Source organism: Penicillium argentinense (genome assembly GCF_028826775.1).
Source record: "Penicillium argentinense strain IBT 30761 chromosome Unknown utg000002l_segment0_segment0, whole genome shotgun sequence".
NCBI classification, from domain to species: Eukaryota; Fungi; Ascomycota; class Eurotiomycetes; order Eurotiales; family Aspergillaceae; genus Penicillium; species Penicillium argentinense.
The window spans coordinates 2,574,581-2,594,455 of record NW_026622661.1 but is presented as its reverse complement, the minus strand read 5'-3'; the positions used below and the strand labels follow the sequence as shown (position 1 = coordinate 2,594,455).

Genomic DNA, 19,875 nt, shown 5'->3' with positions numbered 1-19,875 from the left:
CTTCAGAAAGAGAGAGAGACAGATATTTTGCAGGCAGCAAAGAGACGAGGTGGAGGGGACAAGATCAAGTGACTGCGATGTTCCCGGCTGTCAAGTGAGCAGCTGGTCGATAGCCGATAAGCGGTGACGTATCGGCGCCAACCGATCGCCCTCTTACTTGCTCCACTCTTCCTCGGCCACACCAGAACCTCCCCGCCTCCTTCGCGCTGGCCACGATCTGACAATGTCGAAGAATGCGGCGCTGAAGGCCGTGCGAGCGGCAATTGATTCGAAAGACTACGATACGGCAGTTGGCAAGGCCAAGGTTCTCGTGCAAGAAGATCCAGGAAATTATCATGCGTTCGTCCCCGTACCCCCCTCAAAGCTTCACCACACCAATGCTGACTTTTATTCTTCTGTCTTGACAGCCATGTCTTTCTAGGCCTCGCGTATGACAAGCTGAACCAGAACGATGAAGCTGAACAGACGTACCTCGCGGCGACGCGTATCAAACCGGATGACCGCACAGCTTGGCAGGGCTTGATCGCTGTTTACCAGAAACAGGGCGCCTCGAAGCTTAACGCCTGGCATGATGCAGCTTTCAAGCTAGCTACCATATTTGCGAACCTGTACGTATCATTCCTTTCCCTGAGGCCATGCCATCGGCCGATTTTAATACCGGAACCTCGCAGTGAGGACTCAGCACCGGCACGATGTGCAGAGGTGATCGAGAAGTACACCAACGTCGCGCGGAGTCGAGGTTCCCCGGCACAGTACAAGCGCGCCTTACTTTACAGTCTCCCCACCTGCCCCCTGTACGGAGTTCTCGAAGGCCGAGTGCCTCACCCGTCCCATACCTATCTCCGCCTTATCGAAATCACCGAAGCCGAAGAGAAAGAATACATCAATCGCGAAATTGGCGAACGGAGAACCCGTCTGGGTGCCCGGATCGATCTGGTCACACTTGAGGTTAAGCGCGAAGCTTTCAAACAGACACAGTTAGAGCAACTCTACCAAGGCATCATCGACTGGACAAACGACGACGAAGTCCGCCGTCAATACGAGGAAAGACTGCTCCAGAGAGCCTGTGATGAGCTCGAGGTCATGCCTCATAAGAAGAGAAATACCAAGAGAAGAGAAATACTGCGCTCCGCTCAGGGTATGGTTGTCATCAAGCACCCGTTTAAATTGGCCTGGGAGATTGTCCTCGAGTGGCAGGATGTACAGACGTATTCCCAGTGGGATGTTGGCGTCTTGCGTGAGTATATCGAGTTCTTCCCGGAAGATGGACTGGCAAAGGTCCTCAAGGGTTTTCTTCTCAGTGACCTCTCGCCTTTTCCGAAGGAAAACCCAGATGAAGACAAGCAAGCGAAAGACAGCGATATAACCGATCTGGCTGCGCTGGACCCTATGATCCTGATGGTCGATGGATTGGACCATGCCCCTACGTCCGCAATCGCCCATCGCATCATGGCTGACCTTTACCATTCTGCCGGAGAATATCAGGTCGCGATTGATGTAGCCCGCAAGGGACTAGAGAGCATCATACCCGACCTGGTAGGCCGCACCGGCGTCAATTTAGCCAACACCACCGACTCTCTCAAAATCAACCTCGCCAACTCCTTGATCCATCACCAGTCTCCTCGTCACCACTCCGAAGCCAAGGGGGTTTTCGAGGAAATCCTAGGAAGAAAGCCGTCATCCACGGTCTGCCTTCTCGGAATTGGTTTGATCCTCCAAGATGATAAAGACTACAAAAATGCAGTCGAATTCCTGAGGCGTGCCCTGGCGCGTGACCCCACCGACATCAAGATCCGCGGAGAGCTTTACTGGTGTATCGCATTGGATGGTGACCTTGTAACTGGCCGAGCGGGTCTTGAGGCTGCTCTTGAGAGCCTGATGAAAGAGCAGCCAGAGAGCAGGTCTTTCAAGGCAGTCCTTCTCTATCGTATAGGCTACTGTCTATGGGAGCTTGACCCATCCCCGGCCGCACGAAAGGCTCGTAATGGTGCATATGCATATTTCCTTGGATCAATCAATGCCGATATGAATTACGCCCCGGCCTACTCGAGCCTCGGATTCTACTTTGCGGATTACAAGAAGGACAAGACAAGGGCACGGCGATCATTTCACAAAGCCTTCGAGCTTTCAACGTCTGAGATTCCAGCAGCTGAACGCCTGGCGAAAGGTTTTGCAGACCAACAGGAATGGGACCTCGTGGAGGCTATTTCACAGCGAGTTGTGGACTCGGGCAACGCTCAGCCCGCCCCTAGTTCCAAACGTCCAGGATACAGCTGGCCATACGCGGCTCTTGGTGCCGTGCAGATCAACAGGCAGCAGTATGACAAAAGCGCCGTGTCATTCCAATGCGCTTTGCGACTTGCACGCGAGGATTATCATTGTTGGGTGGGTCTCGCCGAGAGCTATCACCATGCCGGTCGTTTTGTCGCCGCTACCAAGGCATTTGAAGAGGCTCGAAAGCATGAGTCTCGTCTCTCCGAGGCCGAGAAGGAACACATTTGGTCTGCACGATACATGCTAGCCAACGTCAAAACAGATCTTGGTGAATATGGTGATGCAATCGCTCTTTACGAGGAAATCCTCGCTTCTAGGCCTGCCGACATTGGTGTCACAACCGCTCTTCTCCAGACACTTGCGGAGAGCTCTTGGAAGAGTCTGGATTCCGGCCTGTTTCACGACGCGGCAGAGTTAGCCAGCAAGGTCATCAACGTGTCAAGCTCGATTGTTAAAATTCGGAGCGACTTGTTCAATCTTTGGAAGGCAGTTGGTGATGCCTGCATTAACTTCTCCTACATTGGGAAGGAAATTGGAATGCTGCCGATCTCTGAATGTAGAGCTCTCTTGGCCAGCGGAGCCAACGATGGGGAGCTTGACATCATGAGTGAGGTAGACAAAATTGGGCACAGCTATCTTGATTCCAGCGAGAACGAGGCAATTCAATCTAGTGACTGCACATATCTTGCTATCCTGGCATTCAAACGCGCAATTCATGTTGCTAGTGGTGATCAACTCGCCCAGTCAGTTGCGTGGTACAACCTTGGTTGTGCCGAGTATCGGGCGTATCGAACCTCGCTCGCTAGCCCAGATGTCATAAAGAAGCCGCGCAGGTTTCTCAAGACTGCAATGCAATGCTTCAAGAAAGCAATTGAGTTAGAGGCAGGAAATGCCGAGTTCTGGAACGCGCTCGGTGTTGCCACCATGAGCATGAGTGCCAAGGTGGCGCAGCATGCCTTTGCGCGTAGCCTACATCTCAATGAAAAGGGTGCCGAGGCCTGGACCAACCTAGGCGCCCTTTATCTCATTCACAATGACATTCAACTGGCCAACGACGCCTTTACTCGAGCTCAATCGACCGATCCAGACTACTCGCCAGCCTGGGTGGGACAAGGCCTACTGGCTCTTCTCTACGGTGACAAGAAAGAAGCACGAGGTCTATTTGCGCATGCATTTGATATCTCGAGCTCGTCGGACACCATCTCTAAGCGCCAATATACTCTCACACTTTTCGATCATCTCGTTTCCGACCTTTCGGCTTCCAACGAAGTCGCCCAGCTGATCCAACCTTGCTTCGCCCTTCAACAGCTTTGTGCGCAAGACCCCTCGGACCTGCCTATTATGCACATGTCTGCACTCCTCGGAGAAAGAATGGGCGAAACGAGCGACGCCGAGGCCAATCTACAAGCTGTTTGCTCCGGAATGGAGGCCGAATTCGAGTCGTCGGAGTCGCCATCTGCGCTCTCCAGATTTGCCCAGGCAAATGCAGACATTGCCCGTGTTCTTCTTGCTCGCCAGGACTATGAGCAAGCTGCTGAAAAGGCTGAAACGGCGCTCACCTTGTCTGAAGAACAAGATGCGATTGATTTCGACCCAGAGGCTTGCGAGAAGATGCGCCTGTCTGCGCACCTCACTGCTGGTCTTGCCTATTATTTCATTCAGTCAATGGATCAGGCGATTGACATGTTCCGTGACGCTTTAAATGAATCAGATCACGCCCCAGATGTCGTATGCCTTCTGGCTCAGGTTCTTTGGGCCAAGGGTGGCGAGGAAGAGCGTTCGGTAGCTCGTCAACAGCTGTTTGACTGTATCGAGACTCACCCAGAGCACGTCGGGGCTGTTAGTCTCCTGGGGGCCATCGCCATCATGGATCGGGACAACGACGCCGTGGAGGCCGTCGAATCGGATCTTCGTACCATGGTCACACGGGATGACATCGACATCCGCGAGCGTGCTAGAATTCTCAAGCTTTTGACCGCGATTTCGGCCATGGGGTTCACCGAAGATGTCTCGCTCCCGGAGGACGTCCGGCGCCTTGGTGAGGCAACTGCCGCCGTTATGCTCTCCCCTGGTCAACCCTCTGGCTGGATGGAATTGTCAGCCACCTCCGGTGAACCATATGCATCAGCAATGTCTGTCAAGCGTGCCCTGCACTGCGTTCCGCCCCATGGCAAACTTGAAGCGTCTGATCTCAGCCAAGCGTACACTCAGACTGGAAATACTGGGGATGCTCTTCGGGCCACCATGATTGCACCATGGAAACGAGAGGCTTGGGAGTCCGTGAACTACGTCCAATCCAATTAAGTGGCATAGTAGTTTTCTGGTGACTCGTCCGTTCAATCAGAACGGATAAATCTTGCGTAGGCAGATGTATGATGGATTCCGAACATCAATCACATGCCTGGATATCTTAAATGGCAAAGGGGTAAAGGAAATAAAAATACAAAAAAATTACTAAAATGATTCTAGTATTCCCCACAGTTCGTAGTATTCACTCGTTTTGTACTTGGGAGACTCTCTGCAGCAACCACGCTTTCCTATTTTCCTTCCACGGCCCATTTAAGGCGTCGATTTTCCCACCGAGCAGAGAAACACATTGTGGATCGAGCAAAACCATACCCCGCGCAACAGTCGCATTGTGCAAGAGGATTTTCCCGCCGATCGGGACCTTCTCGATCGAAAGGTCCTCAATAGCCTGCATCTCAATACCCACAGTTTTGGTGCCGGCCGCATCTTGTAGGATCAATCGATGTGGTCCAGCGCCTCGGCTTCCCGATGTGTTTCCAGCAAAGTTGCTACTGGACTGGCCATTTTCTCCCTCGTTGTCATCACCCACATTAACCGTCCGTACGATTTCTCGGCCACGAACCGCTTCACCCCGTTCGACCCGCTCAATTGCCTCGACCTGGCTCCATAGACTAGTCCCGATATCCTCGATGTCAAGAACCTGGACTGGAATTGGCCCTACTAGACGTCTTTCCTGTACATTCGGGTCATGGATATCAACTGGCAATAGGGAAGCCGGGGTTGTCGACAGAGATTCCCTAAAATCGGACGCGAGGACGCGGAATATAGCTGTATTGATGATCGCGGAGGCGGGGATATTGCGCTGGGCGGAGCCGGAGGTCGACAAAAAGTTGTTCAGCCAGGTCGACGAGACGGCGAGGGACTTTTTATTTTGGATTTGAGCCGCGATCTGCTCTGCGCTGGCCATTCTGCCTGCATCTCTTCGTGATGACGGCCCTCGAGCGTGGTGGAGACGGCGAAATCGAAGCTGCTCCAGCTCCGCCGAACGAGCACGGGCCGCTGGCCGGCCATAGGGTATCTCCGGTTGATCTGGCCCGTCGTCCGCGCCGCTGGACATCCCACCTTCACCATTGCAATTATGTCGACGCTATCTTCTCCCCGCCCTTCAATTGCTTCCTCCCGGGGTCACTCCCCTGGGCCGGCTTCCTCGCGACCCTCTCTTGATACGCTAAACACCAATATCCCCGGCGGGCTGAGTGCTTCGTCCACCCCGTCCACCGCGCGAGCGATCTCGCCCAACCCCAACACAGGTCGCCGGAACCGCTCCGCCCTACGAGATTACTATAAGCTAAAGCCTCCTGGCTCCGACAGTCCGAGTGGCGCTCGATCCCGCAGTGTCCCTCGCAACACGGACGCGGGTGACATCTCCAACCCCTCAACTCTCGCCTCGGGGACGGAGCTAGACAATGCGGATTTCGACCCACAAAGCTACGTCGAACACCTCCTTTCCACTTCATCGCTGTCCACAATCCTTAAAGCCGAAAACACACTCGTTGGCGATATCCGCACCCTAGATGGAGAGCGCAAGGCGCTCGTTTACGACAACTACTCCAAGTTGATTCGCGCCGTGGAAACAATTGGCAAGATGCGTCAAAGTATGGATGAACGGGGAGCTCCATTGACGATGACCAAGACTCTTGGTCCGGCTATTTCCTTCGTTGCTGAGACTGCGGGCGGTCTCATCAAGGAAGGGGAGGAGCACAGACGGCGGATCAAGGAGGAACGTGAGCAAAATCCCGTCTGGAACATGAAGGCTAAGAAGGAGACTGTCAAATGGGTCCTTGCGGCGCCTCAGAGACTAGAGAAATATATTGCGGACGATAAACGGGAAGAGGCCGAGAAGGACTGGAAGGAGGTCCAGAAGCTACTTGAGGCTTGGGGCCAGGTCAAGGGCGTCGCGGAAGTCCGCGAAACCTGCGAAAAGGTCATGGACAAGGAGACCAACAAGGACTGAAGAGATTGTCTCCTTTGCTTTAGTCTCTTCTCGTTCATCTCGAGCCGAGATCCCGACACCCACCAGAGCCACTCATAGGCATCACCATGGGTACTCCTCTCGCGATAGGCTAACCACTATGCCTGGATTACATGAGCGGCGGTTGCTGTCACTTGTGATGCATTTACCCATTTGTTGACCTTGGCCCTTGGCCATTTTACCGCCTCGGAGTCCCCATTTTATGCCGTCCGCTTGTATACTACGAGAATAGTATACACATAGATACCCACTGGCAATCAAGCCATGCCACATAATGTCATAATCATAGCATCATCTCGCATTAACGCAACTATCGAATGGTTTGCCTTGCAAATTCAAACCTTCCCAGTAAGCACATCACGACTCGAAAACATACTGGCTTTGAGACCGTAGTCGTTCTTCGACTTGATATCCAGATGCGTGTAGGCATCACACTTGTAATATATCGGCTTAGCCTCCTCTTGCACCAGTCCCACCTCGACCATCATCTTCAACACGCGCTTCACGTCCTCCTTGTCTCCAAAGTTTTTCGTATAGATGCAGATCAGCCGCGTCTGTCCCGACCCATCATCTGTAGCAACCTTTGCCTCATTCCCCAGCTTCCCTTTATCCAGCGCAGTAACAACCGTTTTCCAAATCGAATCCACATTCCGTACGTTGGGGAATAGCATCCACTTCCCGTACGTCACACCACATTCCCGTGCAGAGTCCAGAATATTCCGTTCCAGCGCGCGACGAAGCTGACTCAGTTTACGGGTCAGAGGAGCCGTAGTCTTCGCGCCGGATCTCTCATGGGCTGCGCGGAGTTCCGTGCTCTCGTTCTCATAGGCATGTAGCAGGCCACTACCCTTCCTCACGAACGAAGGGACGTCTTGGTCCAGTTGGGCCTTGGAGTCTGGGCCAAACATCCAGATCCAGGGGCCGACGTCTGAAGCCAATGTTTTAGAAGGCGGGAGACGTGAGAGAAAGTGGGATATAGGTTCTTTGCGCCCGCGTTGGTTCTTCCGGAGAGTTGAATCTGAGACGTCCTCGTTTGCATGTACAGATGCCCGCGGCTCTGATTTTGCGGGCGAAGTCGGTGCGCGGAGCTCATGCTGAAGCGTTGATAGAAGCTTAGGGTGGAATTTTGACCAGTATGGTTCTGGGTCGAAGGTAGCTGCTTGTTTTTCCAAGCTTGCCTTTTCTTCCTCGTCGCCTGGGTGAGTGTCAGCCTGGTGGCATTTGTCAATGGAAGTCCCTCGCGAATAATTACCGTAAAAGCTAGATTCGTCGGAGAAGACTGTATCGATATCCATGGGGTCTGTAGCAGCTGAGCACATCGTGCCTTCAAGCGATGTGAGTAGTTCCGGCCTTGTGTAGTTGGAGGTTAGATCAGCGGCATCGATGGGAGCCTCAAATGTGGGGAACTGCTGGTGTTCCAGCAGCTCCACAATGACAACACGAACAATACATCAGCGTTGGGCCATTTTTGCCAGCTCAACACATACTACCTTACTATTTATACCGTTTTTCTATCTTACATATATGATAGAAGACCACTGGTCCCGTTCTTAATGTTCAAATTTAATACATGGCCCTTTCCTGTCCTTCCAAGGTTGGGTGACATTTCATCAGCGTATATAAATTACCATATCAAAAAGAAATATCACAGCAGGTAATGAGCCTATTGACTACCAACCACATCCGGCCAGACCCTCTGCACAAATTCTGTAAGATCAGTCTTAAGCGCTTCGGGCTCTTCGAGTGCTGCGAAATGGCCACCCTGTTGATTTCAAATTAACTCTGCTCTTTATGATGTTACACAAGCTGTTACCTTCTGATGCTGTCCCCAGTAGACGAGGTTTCCAGTAGTCGCCACCCATGATCGAGGTAGGGGTGCTAATTCCATGGGGAAAGAAGAAAATCCAAAAGGTTTCTGGATGTACCACCGAGGATCATTTGCAGCGGGAACGGATGGTGGTGGGTAATTCTAGTTGATCTTTAGGAATTGACTATTTTGTCGGCGTTTTTCTGGTTGTGCATACCTGGCGATATGTATAGATCGACCGAGCAATTGTAGCTGTAAGCCAATACAAAGTAACTGATTCAAGGATATAGTCCTGAGACAAGGGCTCATCGACCCATTGCAGGTACTTTTCACCAATCCTACCAGGGTCAGTAATCAGGAGCTTTTCTTCTGCAATGTCCACGTACCATGCTAACAGTGCCATGGGGCTGCTAGAAAGTACATGGCCAATTGTACTGGGTCGAGTACCATGTTCAATAGCATACCCGGACCCCAGTGCCTGGAACTTTTCCAGTCTTTCGATGCCTTGTAGTTCGAAAGCATTCAAATTGTCATCGGTTACTCCTTCTGGTCGTCGCATGAAACAAACATTGACTGACTAATGTTAGTATCTTATAATTGTATCATGGTACAAGAGTACTCACGATGTACGGCTTCAGATATGTCAGCATGATTCCCTGGAAATCAATCAACCATCCATGATAGCAATAATGGCTTACCTTTGCAGCTTTCATGATCCACAGCGAGACATCTGGCTACGTGACTTCCGATATCACCACCTTGGACAACATAGCCATTTCCGAATCCGATGTCCTTCATCAGCTGGTCGAGGACGCGGGCAATGTCCCACGTGTTGAAATCCTTATCAAGCGGAGGACCAGAAGAGAACGTATATCCGGGAAGCGACGGGACAATTAAGTGGTAAGGCAGGGTTTCAGGTGTATATTCCTGCCTGAAATTGTCCAGAATAGGGAGGAACTCCAGGAAGCTCCCTAGAGAAATATTGTCAGTTGCCATTATCCTGCTAAGCTGTTGGTCGGCCGTCTGTTGTTCGTACCAGGCCATCCGTGGATCAATAGAATCGGGATCGCATCCTTCTTCCGCGAGAAGAGACCTACGAAATGAATCGACAGATCTTCGACTTCGATTTTCCACTGGGGAAAGCTGTTGATGCGGTCCTCGGATGATTTCCTACCGCAATCCATTAGTTTATGTCAGATGAAGGGAAGTGAGCACATCGCATAGATCCATGGCTAGGGTCAAAGAATGTACCATCTATAGGATTGTAGCCACTGATCCCGCATACCAACCAGCCATTCGGTGGTGACACCATAGCGGCCATCAGTCTGCGAGTTCTCGAAGGTGTGCGGGGCCAACTTGGATAGCCTGATGAGCGTCTCCAGCTCGGTCAGCCGGCTCTTGTGGATGGAGACCTTGAAGGGCGTGGGGGACACCCGGGCCGTTTCCGGCAGGGTATTGAACAAGAGCGACATGGTTGGAGGGAGATGTAATCGTAGCAGCTCGTGTTCCTGGTAAGTGTTGTTTGGATTCGACTTGCCTGCCGTGCCGAGGGGGCTAGCGTGTCATACCTAATCATGTGCTTCCAAGATTTGCTGCGGGGAAGCCGATCGGCCCGCAACCATGTTTTCCTATGAAGATGCACTGTTGATTTTTGACTCATCTTCTCGTGATGTACCTGCAAATATTGAAGTTTGAAAAGGTTCACAACCTTGGAAATGTTACACTAGTGTAGGCTCAGATATTCGAGCTGCATCACAGGACACGAATACAAGAAATATATGTATTCCGGGTATTTCATCTGCGAGCTACAAAGACCTCCTAGTAGCACCACCCACATGTTGATGTCTCCGCAAGTGTCCTGGGCATGTCTTTGCGAGGAATACATTCACATGTACCGGTCCATGGTGTCATCCAAGACAACACTCCTCGGAGTCATATTTCATCGACTCTTATCAATCTTACACGAAAATGGTTTTCAATATTGGAAAATCCATTTCATCTAAAAAACACTGAACACTTGAAGACCTATATCTCCGATGCTTTTTGATCATCAGCGACACTTTTCTCTGATTTATGCCAGACATGGCCATGGGTTACAGCTGCCTGTGCCATGAGATTATTGACAACCTTCAGTGTCACTCCGTCCTTTTGACGCCTTTTTTTCAACTTAGCGCGTGACAGCCCCTTCCATCACGGTCCAGGCTCGGTCTGCCTCCACGCTCGGCGGCCGTACGCACAGTTCGGACAATACAAACATAACGGCGTGCCATTGCGGATAGCCTCCAAAGAACCATGCCCACTTACGCGTTCGATGATCCGTTTCCAGCAGATATGCAGACCTGGACAAACCGGCAGATATCTTTCAAAATGCCCAGCGCTTGACTTCCGCTCCCATCTGGGGTGTCTACAGTGTGCAGATACTTGATTTCTTCAAGGGCTCCCCGCCATAGATAAACACAACAAGCTAATCAAGAGGGAAGCCGGCGGCTATCGGCAACAGCTCAGATGAAGTACAAGGGAAAGCCCTTGTCGATGAGGCCATCAAGCAGAACATCAAAAGTTTTGTCTATAGCTCTGTTGACCGCGGGGGCTAAGAGAAGTCATACAATAACCCCACCAATATTCCACATTTCATCAAAAAGCACAACATTGAGCATCACCTTGTCGATCGTGCAAAGGCCAATTGAATGACATGGACTATCCTAAGGCCGGCGGCATTCTGACCCCAGATTTCTTCGGCGAAGGTGTTGCGACATATTTCAAGATGGCCTTGAAGGGCAAACCGCTTCAGTTGGGCGCGACTAGCGACATCGTGGGGGATGATGGTTTTTTGAACCCCGAGCATTATCAGGATAAGGCGATCTCCCTCGCTGGAGATGAGTTGACGTTCGATCAGATGGCACAAGTGTTCTCTCGTCAGATGGGCCAGACTTTGCCCCCGACATTTCCAATCTGCTCTTTGTTCATGGCCTCTCTGAAGGATATGGGATACATGTTAAAATGGTTTCCTGACGAAGGGTATGGAGCCGACATTCAAAGCCTGCGGGGGATTCACCCTGAGATAAAAACTCGACACTTGTCTTGAGAAGGAAAGTGGTTTTCGAAGACAGAGGTACCGGATGTGCATCTGCCTTTGTCCTCATTTTTTTGGTGCTTTTTTTATTTTCATCTGTATTTCGCCTAATATTTTTGTCAAAAGGGATGATTTGTCTGAAATATTCTCTACGCATTGAGTATCTTTCTAATTCGAATTCGAAATAGACTTGTAAGTTATTTTCGGGTTTTATTTCGATTGAGGCATGTCTGATTCTGAGTAATCACGGCTCTAGAAATAACTACCCCGGAGAAATCCTGGATTAAAAAGCGACCACGCGCTGTTTGCATAGCGTTTGTCATCACTCTTGAGCTAATCTCTTTGTCAGCGTCTTATATTATCAAATACACCAATTTTTGATTCCGCGTTCCGTGGAAATTGTGTCTTTCAGTTAACCGAATGGTAATAAATTCACAGTTGAGTGTCCAAGGACACTACTGCTGCCACATACCCTTGTCTCCTATCCCATCCCTGGCATCTCCTACTGTAGTAGCTATTGGATCAAAATCTTACTGGGCCGATCTCCCCCTCTTTTCATCCTAATGAGCCTCTTGTTGATCCCCAACATCTCTATCCTCTACACTAGCAGTGTGACTTATTCTGTTCAAAATCATCACCACTCAGTATCCTTGACGCGACAAGTGTGGTTGTATTTAAGTCTAAGATGAATGCATAGAAAATCAGGAAGGAACGATTCTTCATTCACTTTATGGTAATGGCATTATCCGATACTGCGATTTAGTCGTAAGCAGCAGTTCAACTAGTTTATCCTGGGAAATATTGTTAAATCAGAACCAGACATACAGCGACACATGGCCAAATCTGCTTTTCCAGATGGCCATGATATCGTTTTCACTCATTCTAATCTCACCGCACAGGGCATCCTTGTCGAAGGAGGTCATATGACAGCAATTCTTGGTTGAAAAGATGCTGAGTGATACATCGGCACACTGGGAACATGTTCGAGCGCTTGGGAGCTGGGGCCGGAAGCCCGACTGGCCCGATTATTTGACGCGTATTTTCCCACCCGATATGAATGGAAACCCATATGGATGGGCTAAGTAGCTGGCTATACGGGTCATTGAATACTGCCATGTGTGCCTATGATAATACGTGATCATTATTGTTAGGACGAGGATCGAGCGGAGCACCACCTAATTTAATACTAGTACCAATTTGAACCTTGAAAAAATTCGTACATCAGAGAAAGGTTAGGGAATGAAACAATTTCAGATTTCTAGTAGTTTTATCTCCTATCGGTGCTGGCTCAGTCATGAATTGGAAACAGAGCATCAACATGAGTGAAAATAAGAAAGTGAGCTCTGGCCGCTATAATAGTCCGTATGGAAATCTAAATCCGCTCCGCCACCTTTAAAATATCAAAGCCCCACCAACCGAACCGCATCATAAATTTGGCCACACAGATCCAGGAAACCACGTCGGCGCAATGAAACAAGCGAAACAATTGCCCCGGTCAGCAACAACCGTCTTTCTGGACCAACCACCCAGCTGTCTCGAGTTTTGTCCTCAGATTCCCGACCATCTCGTGGTGGGTACTTACCTCCTCTCCGAGACCAAGAGTGAGGACGAGACGGTGCAACAGACGAAAACCGGAAGTGTTCAACTTTGGAAGCTAGATCAGACCACAGATGCGCTGTGAGTCAAACTTTCTGCAACGGCGAAGCTGTGCGATGTGACTGATCGTTATGTAGCTCCCTAGTGCAAAGGATTGCACTCCCATACGCCGTTTTCGATCTTCATTTCCACCCAAGGAATCGAAGCAAGTTTGCTATCGCAAGTAGCACGGGGTGTGTCTCCTTGTTCCATGTCTCTCAGTCCTCAGCGGATGGCTCTACGCAACCGAGTATCGAGCAGCTCTGGACTAAGCAAGTCCACGAAGACCCTTCCATCCCAGCCCTCTTTCTGGCCTGGACACCAGAAAACTGGTTTCCCAGTCCATCAGCCGATGGATTCGCGGTGACCTTTTCAGATAGCCGGACAGCTGTCTTTGGAACCGAGAAAGACATCACAGAAGAAGATGGCCTTATCGAATGGGGTTCATTCGAAGCTAAACAGATGATTGAGGTGTGGTTTGTTGCCCTCGCAGCCATGACCCAGTCTTCCGAAAAAAGTGAGCAGAATCAGAATACGATACCGTTTATGTATACCGGTAACGATTTTGGCTCGCTTCATACGCGCAGATTTGTGAGCCATGGGGGAAAGGAGAAGGGTGATGAAGAGCCCCTTTCCCCGTTACTGCTCGAGCACGACGATCGAGCCCGCCATCACACTGCTGGTGTCACTGCCATCATACCCCTTCCCGTGCCGCTAGTTGACGACGCACCTGTTCTCTTGACAGGAAGTTATGATGAGGGTCTTCGCGTATACCATGCGACACGACGAGGGGAAGTTCTCGCGGAGGAAGGACTGGGCGGTGGTGTCTGGCGTTTACAGCTTCTTGATCCAAAAGAAGTCGTCAAATCAAACGACGCTGGGGACATCCGAGAGCAGCACTTCTTGGTCCTAGCAAGTTGCATGCATGGCGGGACACGAGTTGTGCGCGTAATCTGGAAGCAGGAGGACCAGAGCTCCGAATGGAGCATTGAGGTGCTGGCAGAGTTCACAGAGCATGAAAGTATGAACTACGCCAGCGACGTCTGGAAAGGGGTGGGCGCGGACACATCTAGTCAGGTAGGAGAGTTGTCCGAGCTGCTTTGCGTCTCGAGCAGCTTCTACGATCGCCGTGTTTGTGTATGGAGGGCCATAGTATAACGACGTGTACGAAAAGAACCAAGCCAAATCCTAGTTGGGGCACAAGGGAAAACGCAATACCAAACTCTAGACATGAATGTTGTCATGAACACGCTAGATCAAATCAAAATGCAACACCAACAGGCATACAAGTACATCTGCACCCGAGGACCATAACCAAAACAAGATAATAAACCATTTCATATCAATTGATAGCATGATCGTATTGAATTAAACGATCGTCTCCAGCTCCCGAGCATATCCAAGCGTGTTCTCAATGACAGTGCCACTTTCCACCAGGATGTCCTTTTCAGACCTCGTAGACGCTTCAGGCTCGACGGGGAAGTGTATCCGCCCATCACGGAGGATCCAGCCACGCTGTTGGGCGAATTCGATGACAGCGCCCTCGGACTCGAGGAAGAGGAGGTTCTTGGCGTTGGAGATAGGAAGGGACGGGTACGCCTTCTCGGAGCAGCCGGCGATCTCGTTGCGGATGGTACCAATGAGAACCTATGAAGACACGGATTAGTAAATCGGCGACCAAAAACGCAGCTTTCCTGATGGATGCAAGAGATGCGACACTTACGTTAGAAAACAGTCCAAAGTCCTCCGACGGCACGCGCTCCGACTTAGTCTCCCGCCACACCTTATCGTAGCTTCCTTCCATTAGGTTTCGTTCAAGCTCCACCGGGTACTTGATGTATGCATCATCCTCAACGCGGCTACCCTTCAAGCTAGCCTCCTCCACCAACCCTTCCAAAACAGTGTGGAAGTTGGCGCTATCACCCATGCTCAAGAGAAGCAGCAGGTAAAGGCCTGTAATCTTGCTGCGCTGGCTGCTAGTGATATCGATATCAGGGGAGCTCTGGCCTCGTACACCGGCATGTCGCTCAAGGTCGTAGAAAGGTTGCAGTTGCTGGTAATATCTTGTGAAGGTCTGGGCGTCGGTCTGACGGATGGAAGCGATGGCGCCAAGCTCAAGCACCTGTCGTGCAAGGGCGACAAGCTGAGGCTGTGTCGAGGGAGTCGGGATAAGAGCGTTCTGGGTGAGAAGAGCGCGCTTGGCTTTGCTGAGCAGATCGTTGGCGGCATCGAGCTGCTTGTGCTCCAAAGCGTTGTGGAGCAGCGGGACGATGGACTTGAGGTCCGACATTGTGAAGAGAGGTGTATGTGAGCGAGATCAAGGGGGTTGAGGTATTATCCCAGCGAATAGACGGAATCGGATGATCGCGACAGTACAGAGGAGTCAATGAGGACTGCTTGAGTTGATGCTTGGTGTTGGCCAGGCATGTCGGAGCTGCCGTGGGCGGTGAGCTTTCATACACGTGACCCGCTTCTCGCCAGTTGCCGCAACGGTTTAGTCTCACCCATCTTCAAAACGAATTAGAAGCTATTGAAATTGAGGGAAGAAAGCTCTCTCGTTCGCTTTTAACTAAGAAGCTTAATGTGGAAGCTTTGTGATATTTCGATACACTATCCATTACGGCTCATCTCCGGAGACTGCCAACCCGGCCAACTTCGAGAACAATGGTGTTGTCGGAATCCAGGTGCTGGAGGACCTAATTGGGTTTAGATTGATGCCTTATTGCCTTGTTTTGTAGTTAGTCAGCTTGCCCCCATAAATTGCCAGAACAGGGGCTTCACAGCAATTCAGACCTCTACCACCCCATTGGTTGTGGGATATATCCACTTCTTCGTTGTTTGCGACAGTTATGAGCCCGGTTCGCCCATGAATCAATCGTCATTTTGAAGCTATTCACAGCCGGCGTGTGTGGTAGCGAGTGTGTTAGACGATTACCCCTGAGCGACAGCCCCCCTTGAACGAAACGAAGTGGACGTAGCAAACAACCATGGAATCGAGTACTGTCTCCGCCATGAAGGGCGATAAACTGAAGGACCCTCCTCAATGGAGGAATTGGCTGGCAAGAGTGAAGCTTTTGGCTCGCCAGAAGAAGGTGTGGGACCTTATAAACCCACAGATTGAGGAAGATAGGCTCGAGCAGCCGATGCGCAAGCCGAGAAGGCCTCAATATACAGAGGGCGGAAGCGAGAGTGTAAAGCGCGAATGGAGAGATCGGCTTGATATCTATAAGCTTGATCTTGCAGAATGGGAGCAGCAAGCAAAGGGACTAGATGCTGTGAACGAGTGGATTATCATCAACCTTGATCCGATTCACCATGCCTCCCTGCTTGATTATGAGACTCCGTATGAGCGCTTAGTGTATCTCGAGACTCGATTTGCCCGATCGAATGCGTACGAGGAGGATATTCGTGCTCAGTGGAAACAGTTCTCGTCGATGCCGCCAAGGAAGGGCGTGGATATCGACCGCTGGCTAGCCGACTGGAATACCCTAAGGGAACAAGCAGTTACCTTGAATTTGCCAGAAGTGAAGAGTGCGAACAAGGATTTCCTTCGTGCGGTGAAAAACGTCTTGCCTATCTGGTGGCAGGCGAAGTACGAGTCTATCATCATGAATCATGAGGATTGGGAGACTCGAGACTTGATTGAGAATTTCCGAGGATTCTACCACGAGGTAATACCTCAGGAACCAGACAATACGATCTCGGAAGCTTCTTTCTCGACATTTCAGGACTTCAAAGAAGCGGAGTCAGAAGCAAAAGAGATGGAAGAAGATGACCAGCACATACTACAGAAGCAGGAAGATAAGCCTTTTGCTAAGCGAAGGTGCCCCTGCGGAAACCCTGGTCATAAAGCATGGCTATGCTACACCATCAACGAGGCCGTACGCCCACAAGACTGGGTGGTACAGAAGGCCAAGATACAGAGGGTACAGAAAGCTTTAAAAGAAGACCCTCAGTGGAAGGACTGGATCGAGGCAAAGATCAAGGTGTATAATGAGAAGCAGCAGAAAGGGCAGGATAAGGAACCGGTTGCCAACAATGCCCTATTCCCACCACCTCAGGTCTCACTCTCCGCGATCTCGACAGATAATCTCTCACCAGTCGACATTTAGAAGGCTGTCATAGCTTACGGCTAAGCGAGTCAGCGACCTAATCGACTAGCTGAAAGAGGAAACAAAGGCCAGCCGATGGAAAGGTCAGAAATGAAGGATTCCAGGCCGTCCAGCTTTCCTACTGCAGCAGGAAAGCTGAGGGGGTGTGTCGGAATCCAGGTGCTGGAGGACCTAATTGGGTTTAGATTGATGCCTTATTGCCTTGTTTTGTAGTTAGTCAGCTTGCCCCCATAAATTGCCAGAACAGGGGCTTCACAGCAATTCAGACCTCTACCACCCCATTGGTTGTGGGATATATCCACTTCTTCGTTGTTTGCGACAGGTGTCCCCAGTCCCGTGACCGGGTCCCAACCAGCTGTAGCATTCCAGCTCGCATAAGGGACGGCAATGCCACGTTCACCACCATAGCAACCCCGCGAGCCTCCGTCCACTATGTCGGTCATTCCTGATACGCCAGTTGAATACAGCCATGGGTTCAGGAATCCCATGCGAGGCTTGCCTTGTGCCAGACGAATGGAGTTGAGCTGAGAGACGATGCCGGCAAACACAGGAGCCGACGCACTACACATACATTAGCTCAAAAGCACTCAGACTACGATTGTGAGAAAGGCGTACCTCGTTCCGCTGATCCTCATGAATCTTCCATGGTCGCGAATTAGAAAACCGCTTGCTTGTGCGGATACGTCTGGGATACCTCGACCTTTGGGGTTATACAGACCACTCCACTGATCCCCTAGCTGGTCAAGATACCCTTTCACTGCCTCGTCTTGGTAGGATGGACGAGGAAATATGTCGGAGAATCCACCCCCGGAGAAATCTACTGCCCTCTCGGGCCTGTGACTATATGTCCCACCCACCGAGGTGACAAAGGGACAAGCAGCAGGGAACCCTGGCAGGAATCTAGTACGGTACGAGCCATCGTTGCTTTGACAGGACCTGCCGACACCAGAGTCTCCGCTGCTGAAAATGACCGACACGCCTCGTGCTCCGAGTTGGGCATACAAATTGCAGACAGCCGCAGCATATGAGGCCGGGACGGTCTGCTCTGGCTCCCCGTAAGAGGTGGTTAGCACTGCGGGTAACTCATCATCTGGCAAATTTATGAGATAATGGAGTTGCTCAAGATAGGGCTCGTTCGTAGTTTTGTTTGGATCTGGCTGGTCTCCGTCAGGTATCAGAGGCCCTCGACCGCCGGTCGTGTAAAACGTGCCCAACGCGTTGTATGACAATGCCATCGAATATTGCACATCCAAACTCGCTTCGGTGCTACCGCTTGAAGAGTCCTCGTCATTTAGCCCGCCATTGATGCGCACGACAGAGAAGTTCGCGCCGGCTTCGTTCGGTGAAAGACTGTTCATAAAGAATTGGAAATCATTGTGTCGAGCAAACTGCTCGAGAAAGCCCGATATACCTAATCGATTCCGTTTATCACGTCGGGCCTTTGTGGCGTTGATATTGTACAAGTCACGAAGACACTCTGGTCGAACCACGAATCCGCAATCAGCATTTAGATCCTCCTTGGTGGCAATGATCGGTCCCGGTACGGGGGTTATCGCCGCCTTGATTCAGAGCTGCAAATTTTGTCGTTGGTTGAATCAGTGCGATATTATGATGTATCCTCTGGGGAACGGAGTAGTTGAGCGTTCTGATTGCCGTGTTCAGCTTTGAGGCGTCATGAAAATAGGAGAACTCAGTCTTGAGCATACGCTCCGCCTGAGCCACTGACACTTCGAAGCGAATCCAAATGCCGTCGACCTCGACTGTGTTGGGGTCAAGATTTTCCGACTTCAACCAAGAAAGTACATCATTCAGGGCGGCAGGATCTGAACGCAAAATGTCCTTCAACTCGTCTCGCCTCATATGGCGGCCATAATTCGGGTGATCCGGGGTCGAGATGTTGATGACTGCTTGTTCAAAATGCTTTGTGGGCCGTTTTATGGCAAGGTGGAATTTTATCAATGCGGAAGGTGGTGCTCTTTCTCCTTTATACCAGCCATGGGGTATTTCGCTCAATGACTCCACTAGCTGATGGTATGGTTCGACTGCGAGAGTGCGTTGAAAGAGAGCGAGAGTGATTGTGAGAAGTTGAACTGCAAAGGCGATTGGATGTGCCATATTGATATGCATTGAGAAGTCAAATCGATAAATTCGGTCTTGAAGATGCCGCACATGGGAGTTCAAGCTCTTGTACCCATACCCGCCTCCTCATTGATGAGATCACAGCGTCTTGGTAGGTTGCATTTGATGCAAAAGCTACTGTTCCTGAGTGCTGTACAGTCACCTTAGCCCGGTAGTACAACCTTGGGAGGGTGGCGACGGTGAGTATGTCTAACCCGGGGCGGGTTCCTTGATGTACATCACTACAGGTTCGTGTGCTAAATGGCCGAGTTCCCCGATGCTGCTTAACGTTAACTTTAGTCCTCGTGGCTCATTTTATTGGGCGCCTTCAAGATCGACAGAACTCAATTTCGATTTCGCACGAGGTTGAGAAGCCGATCCAACCCTTTCCGATTGATGCGTCAATAAAGCATCAACTGCTCAAGAAGAATCCAATTTTACTCTGACCTCATCGGCAATTCCAGGAACTTTGACTCGATGGAGGACGTCGATCCTGGTAATTAGTGGAATCCCGTATCTGTCTTGGGCGTCACAGGATCCCCCGTTTTCTTTGATTGGGACTCCATGTAGGTCCGCC

General features: G+C 50.7%; 9 protein-coding genes across 9 annotated transcripts; 5 read left to right on the top strand and 4 right to left on the bottom strand.

Annotated features, from left to right (window-relative positions):
* Positions 1-223: 223 nt before the first annotated feature.
* On the top strand, positions 224-4,578 carry N7532_001810 (SKI complex subunit tetratricopeptide repeat protein SKI3; the record flags this gene model as incomplete). The annotated part of the gene is made up of 3 exons (XM_056614304.1): positions 224-339; positions 408-608; positions 672-4,578. 3 exons carry the CDS (start codon positions 224-226, stop codon positions 4,576-4,578), a joined length of 4,224 nt encoding a protein of 1,407 aa, XP_056479345.1.
* A 187-nt stretch (positions 4,579-4,765) lies between these two features.
* N7532_001809 (OB fold domain-containing protein) lies at positions 4,766-5,488 on the bottom strand (the record flags this gene model as incomplete). The annotated part of the gene is made up of 1 exon (XM_056614303.1): positions 4,766-5,488. One exon carries the CDS (start codon positions 5,486-5,488, stop codon positions 4,766-4,768), a length of 723 nt encoding a protein of 240 aa, XP_056479344.1.
* Positions 5,489-5,659: 171 nt separating this feature from the next.
* N7532_001808 (COG1/VPS51 family protein) lies at positions 5,660-6,535 on the top strand (the record flags this gene model as incomplete). Its single annotated transcript, XM_056614302.1, has 1 exon — positions 5,660-6,535. One exon carries the CDS (start codon positions 5,660-5,662, stop codon positions 6,533-6,535), a length of 876 nt encoding a protein of 291 aa, XP_056479343.1.
* Positions 6,536-6,888: 353 nt separating this feature from the next.
* N7532_001807 (Isopenicillin N synthase) lies at positions 6,889-9,832 on the bottom strand (the record flags this gene model as incomplete). Its single annotated transcript, XM_056614301.1, has 11 exons — positions 6,889-7,748; positions 7,806-7,962; positions 8,232-8,315; positions 8,367-8,522; positions 8,578-8,698; positions 8,747-8,770; positions 8,825-8,933; positions 8,984-8,992; positions 9,059-9,331; positions 9,397-9,530; positions 9,612-9,832. The coding sequence occupies 11 exons, from the start codon at positions 9,830-9,832 to the stop codon at positions 6,889-6,891; spliced, it is 2,148 nt and encodes a 715-aa protein (XP_056479342.1).
* Positions 9,833-11,052: 1,220 nt separating this feature from the next.
* N7532_001806 (uncharacterized protein) lies at positions 11,053-11,445 on the top strand (the record flags this gene model as incomplete). The annotated part of the gene is made up of 1 exon (XM_056614300.1): positions 11,053-11,445. The coding sequence occupies one exon, from the start codon at positions 11,053-11,055 to the stop codon at positions 11,443-11,445; it is 393 nt and encodes a 130-aa protein (XP_056479341.1).
* A 1,456-nt stretch (positions 11,446-12,901) lies between these two features.
* Positions 12,902-14,226, top strand: N7532_001805 (uncharacterized protein; the record flags this gene model as incomplete). The annotated part of the gene is made up of 2 exons (XM_056614299.1): positions 12,902-13,110; positions 13,167-14,226. 2 exons carry the CDS (start codon positions 12,902-12,904, stop codon positions 14,224-14,226), a joined length of 1,269 nt encoding a protein of 422 aa, XP_056479340.1.
* Positions 14,227-14,436: 210 nt separating this feature from the next.
* rpnL (proteasome regulatory particle lid subunit rpnL) lies at positions 14,437-15,358 on the bottom strand (the record flags this gene model as incomplete). The annotated part of the gene is made up of 2 exons (XM_056614298.1): positions 14,437-14,715; positions 14,792-15,358. 2 exons carry the CDS (start codon positions 15,356-15,358, stop codon positions 14,437-14,439), a joined length of 846 nt encoding a protein of 281 aa, XP_056479339.1.
* A 697-nt stretch (positions 15,359-16,055) lies between these two features.
* N7532_001803 (uncharacterized protein) lies at positions 16,056-17,180 on the top strand (the record flags this gene model as incomplete). Its single annotated transcript, XM_056614297.1, has 1 exon — positions 16,056-17,180. The coding sequence occupies one exon, from the start codon at positions 16,056-16,058 to the stop codon at positions 17,178-17,180; it is 1,125 nt and encodes a 374-aa protein (XP_056479338.1).
* A 194-nt stretch (positions 17,181-17,374) lies between these two features.
* N7532_001802 (S53 family peptidase) lies at positions 17,375-19,295 on the bottom strand (the record flags this gene model as incomplete). Its single annotated transcript, XM_056614296.1, has 3 exons — positions 17,375-17,741; positions 17,796-18,657; positions 18,725-19,295. 3 exons carry the CDS (start codon positions 19,293-19,295, stop codon positions 17,375-17,377), a joined length of 1,800 nt encoding a protein of 599 aa, XP_056479337.1.
* Between the last annotated feature and the right edge of the window lie 580 nt (positions 19,296-19,875).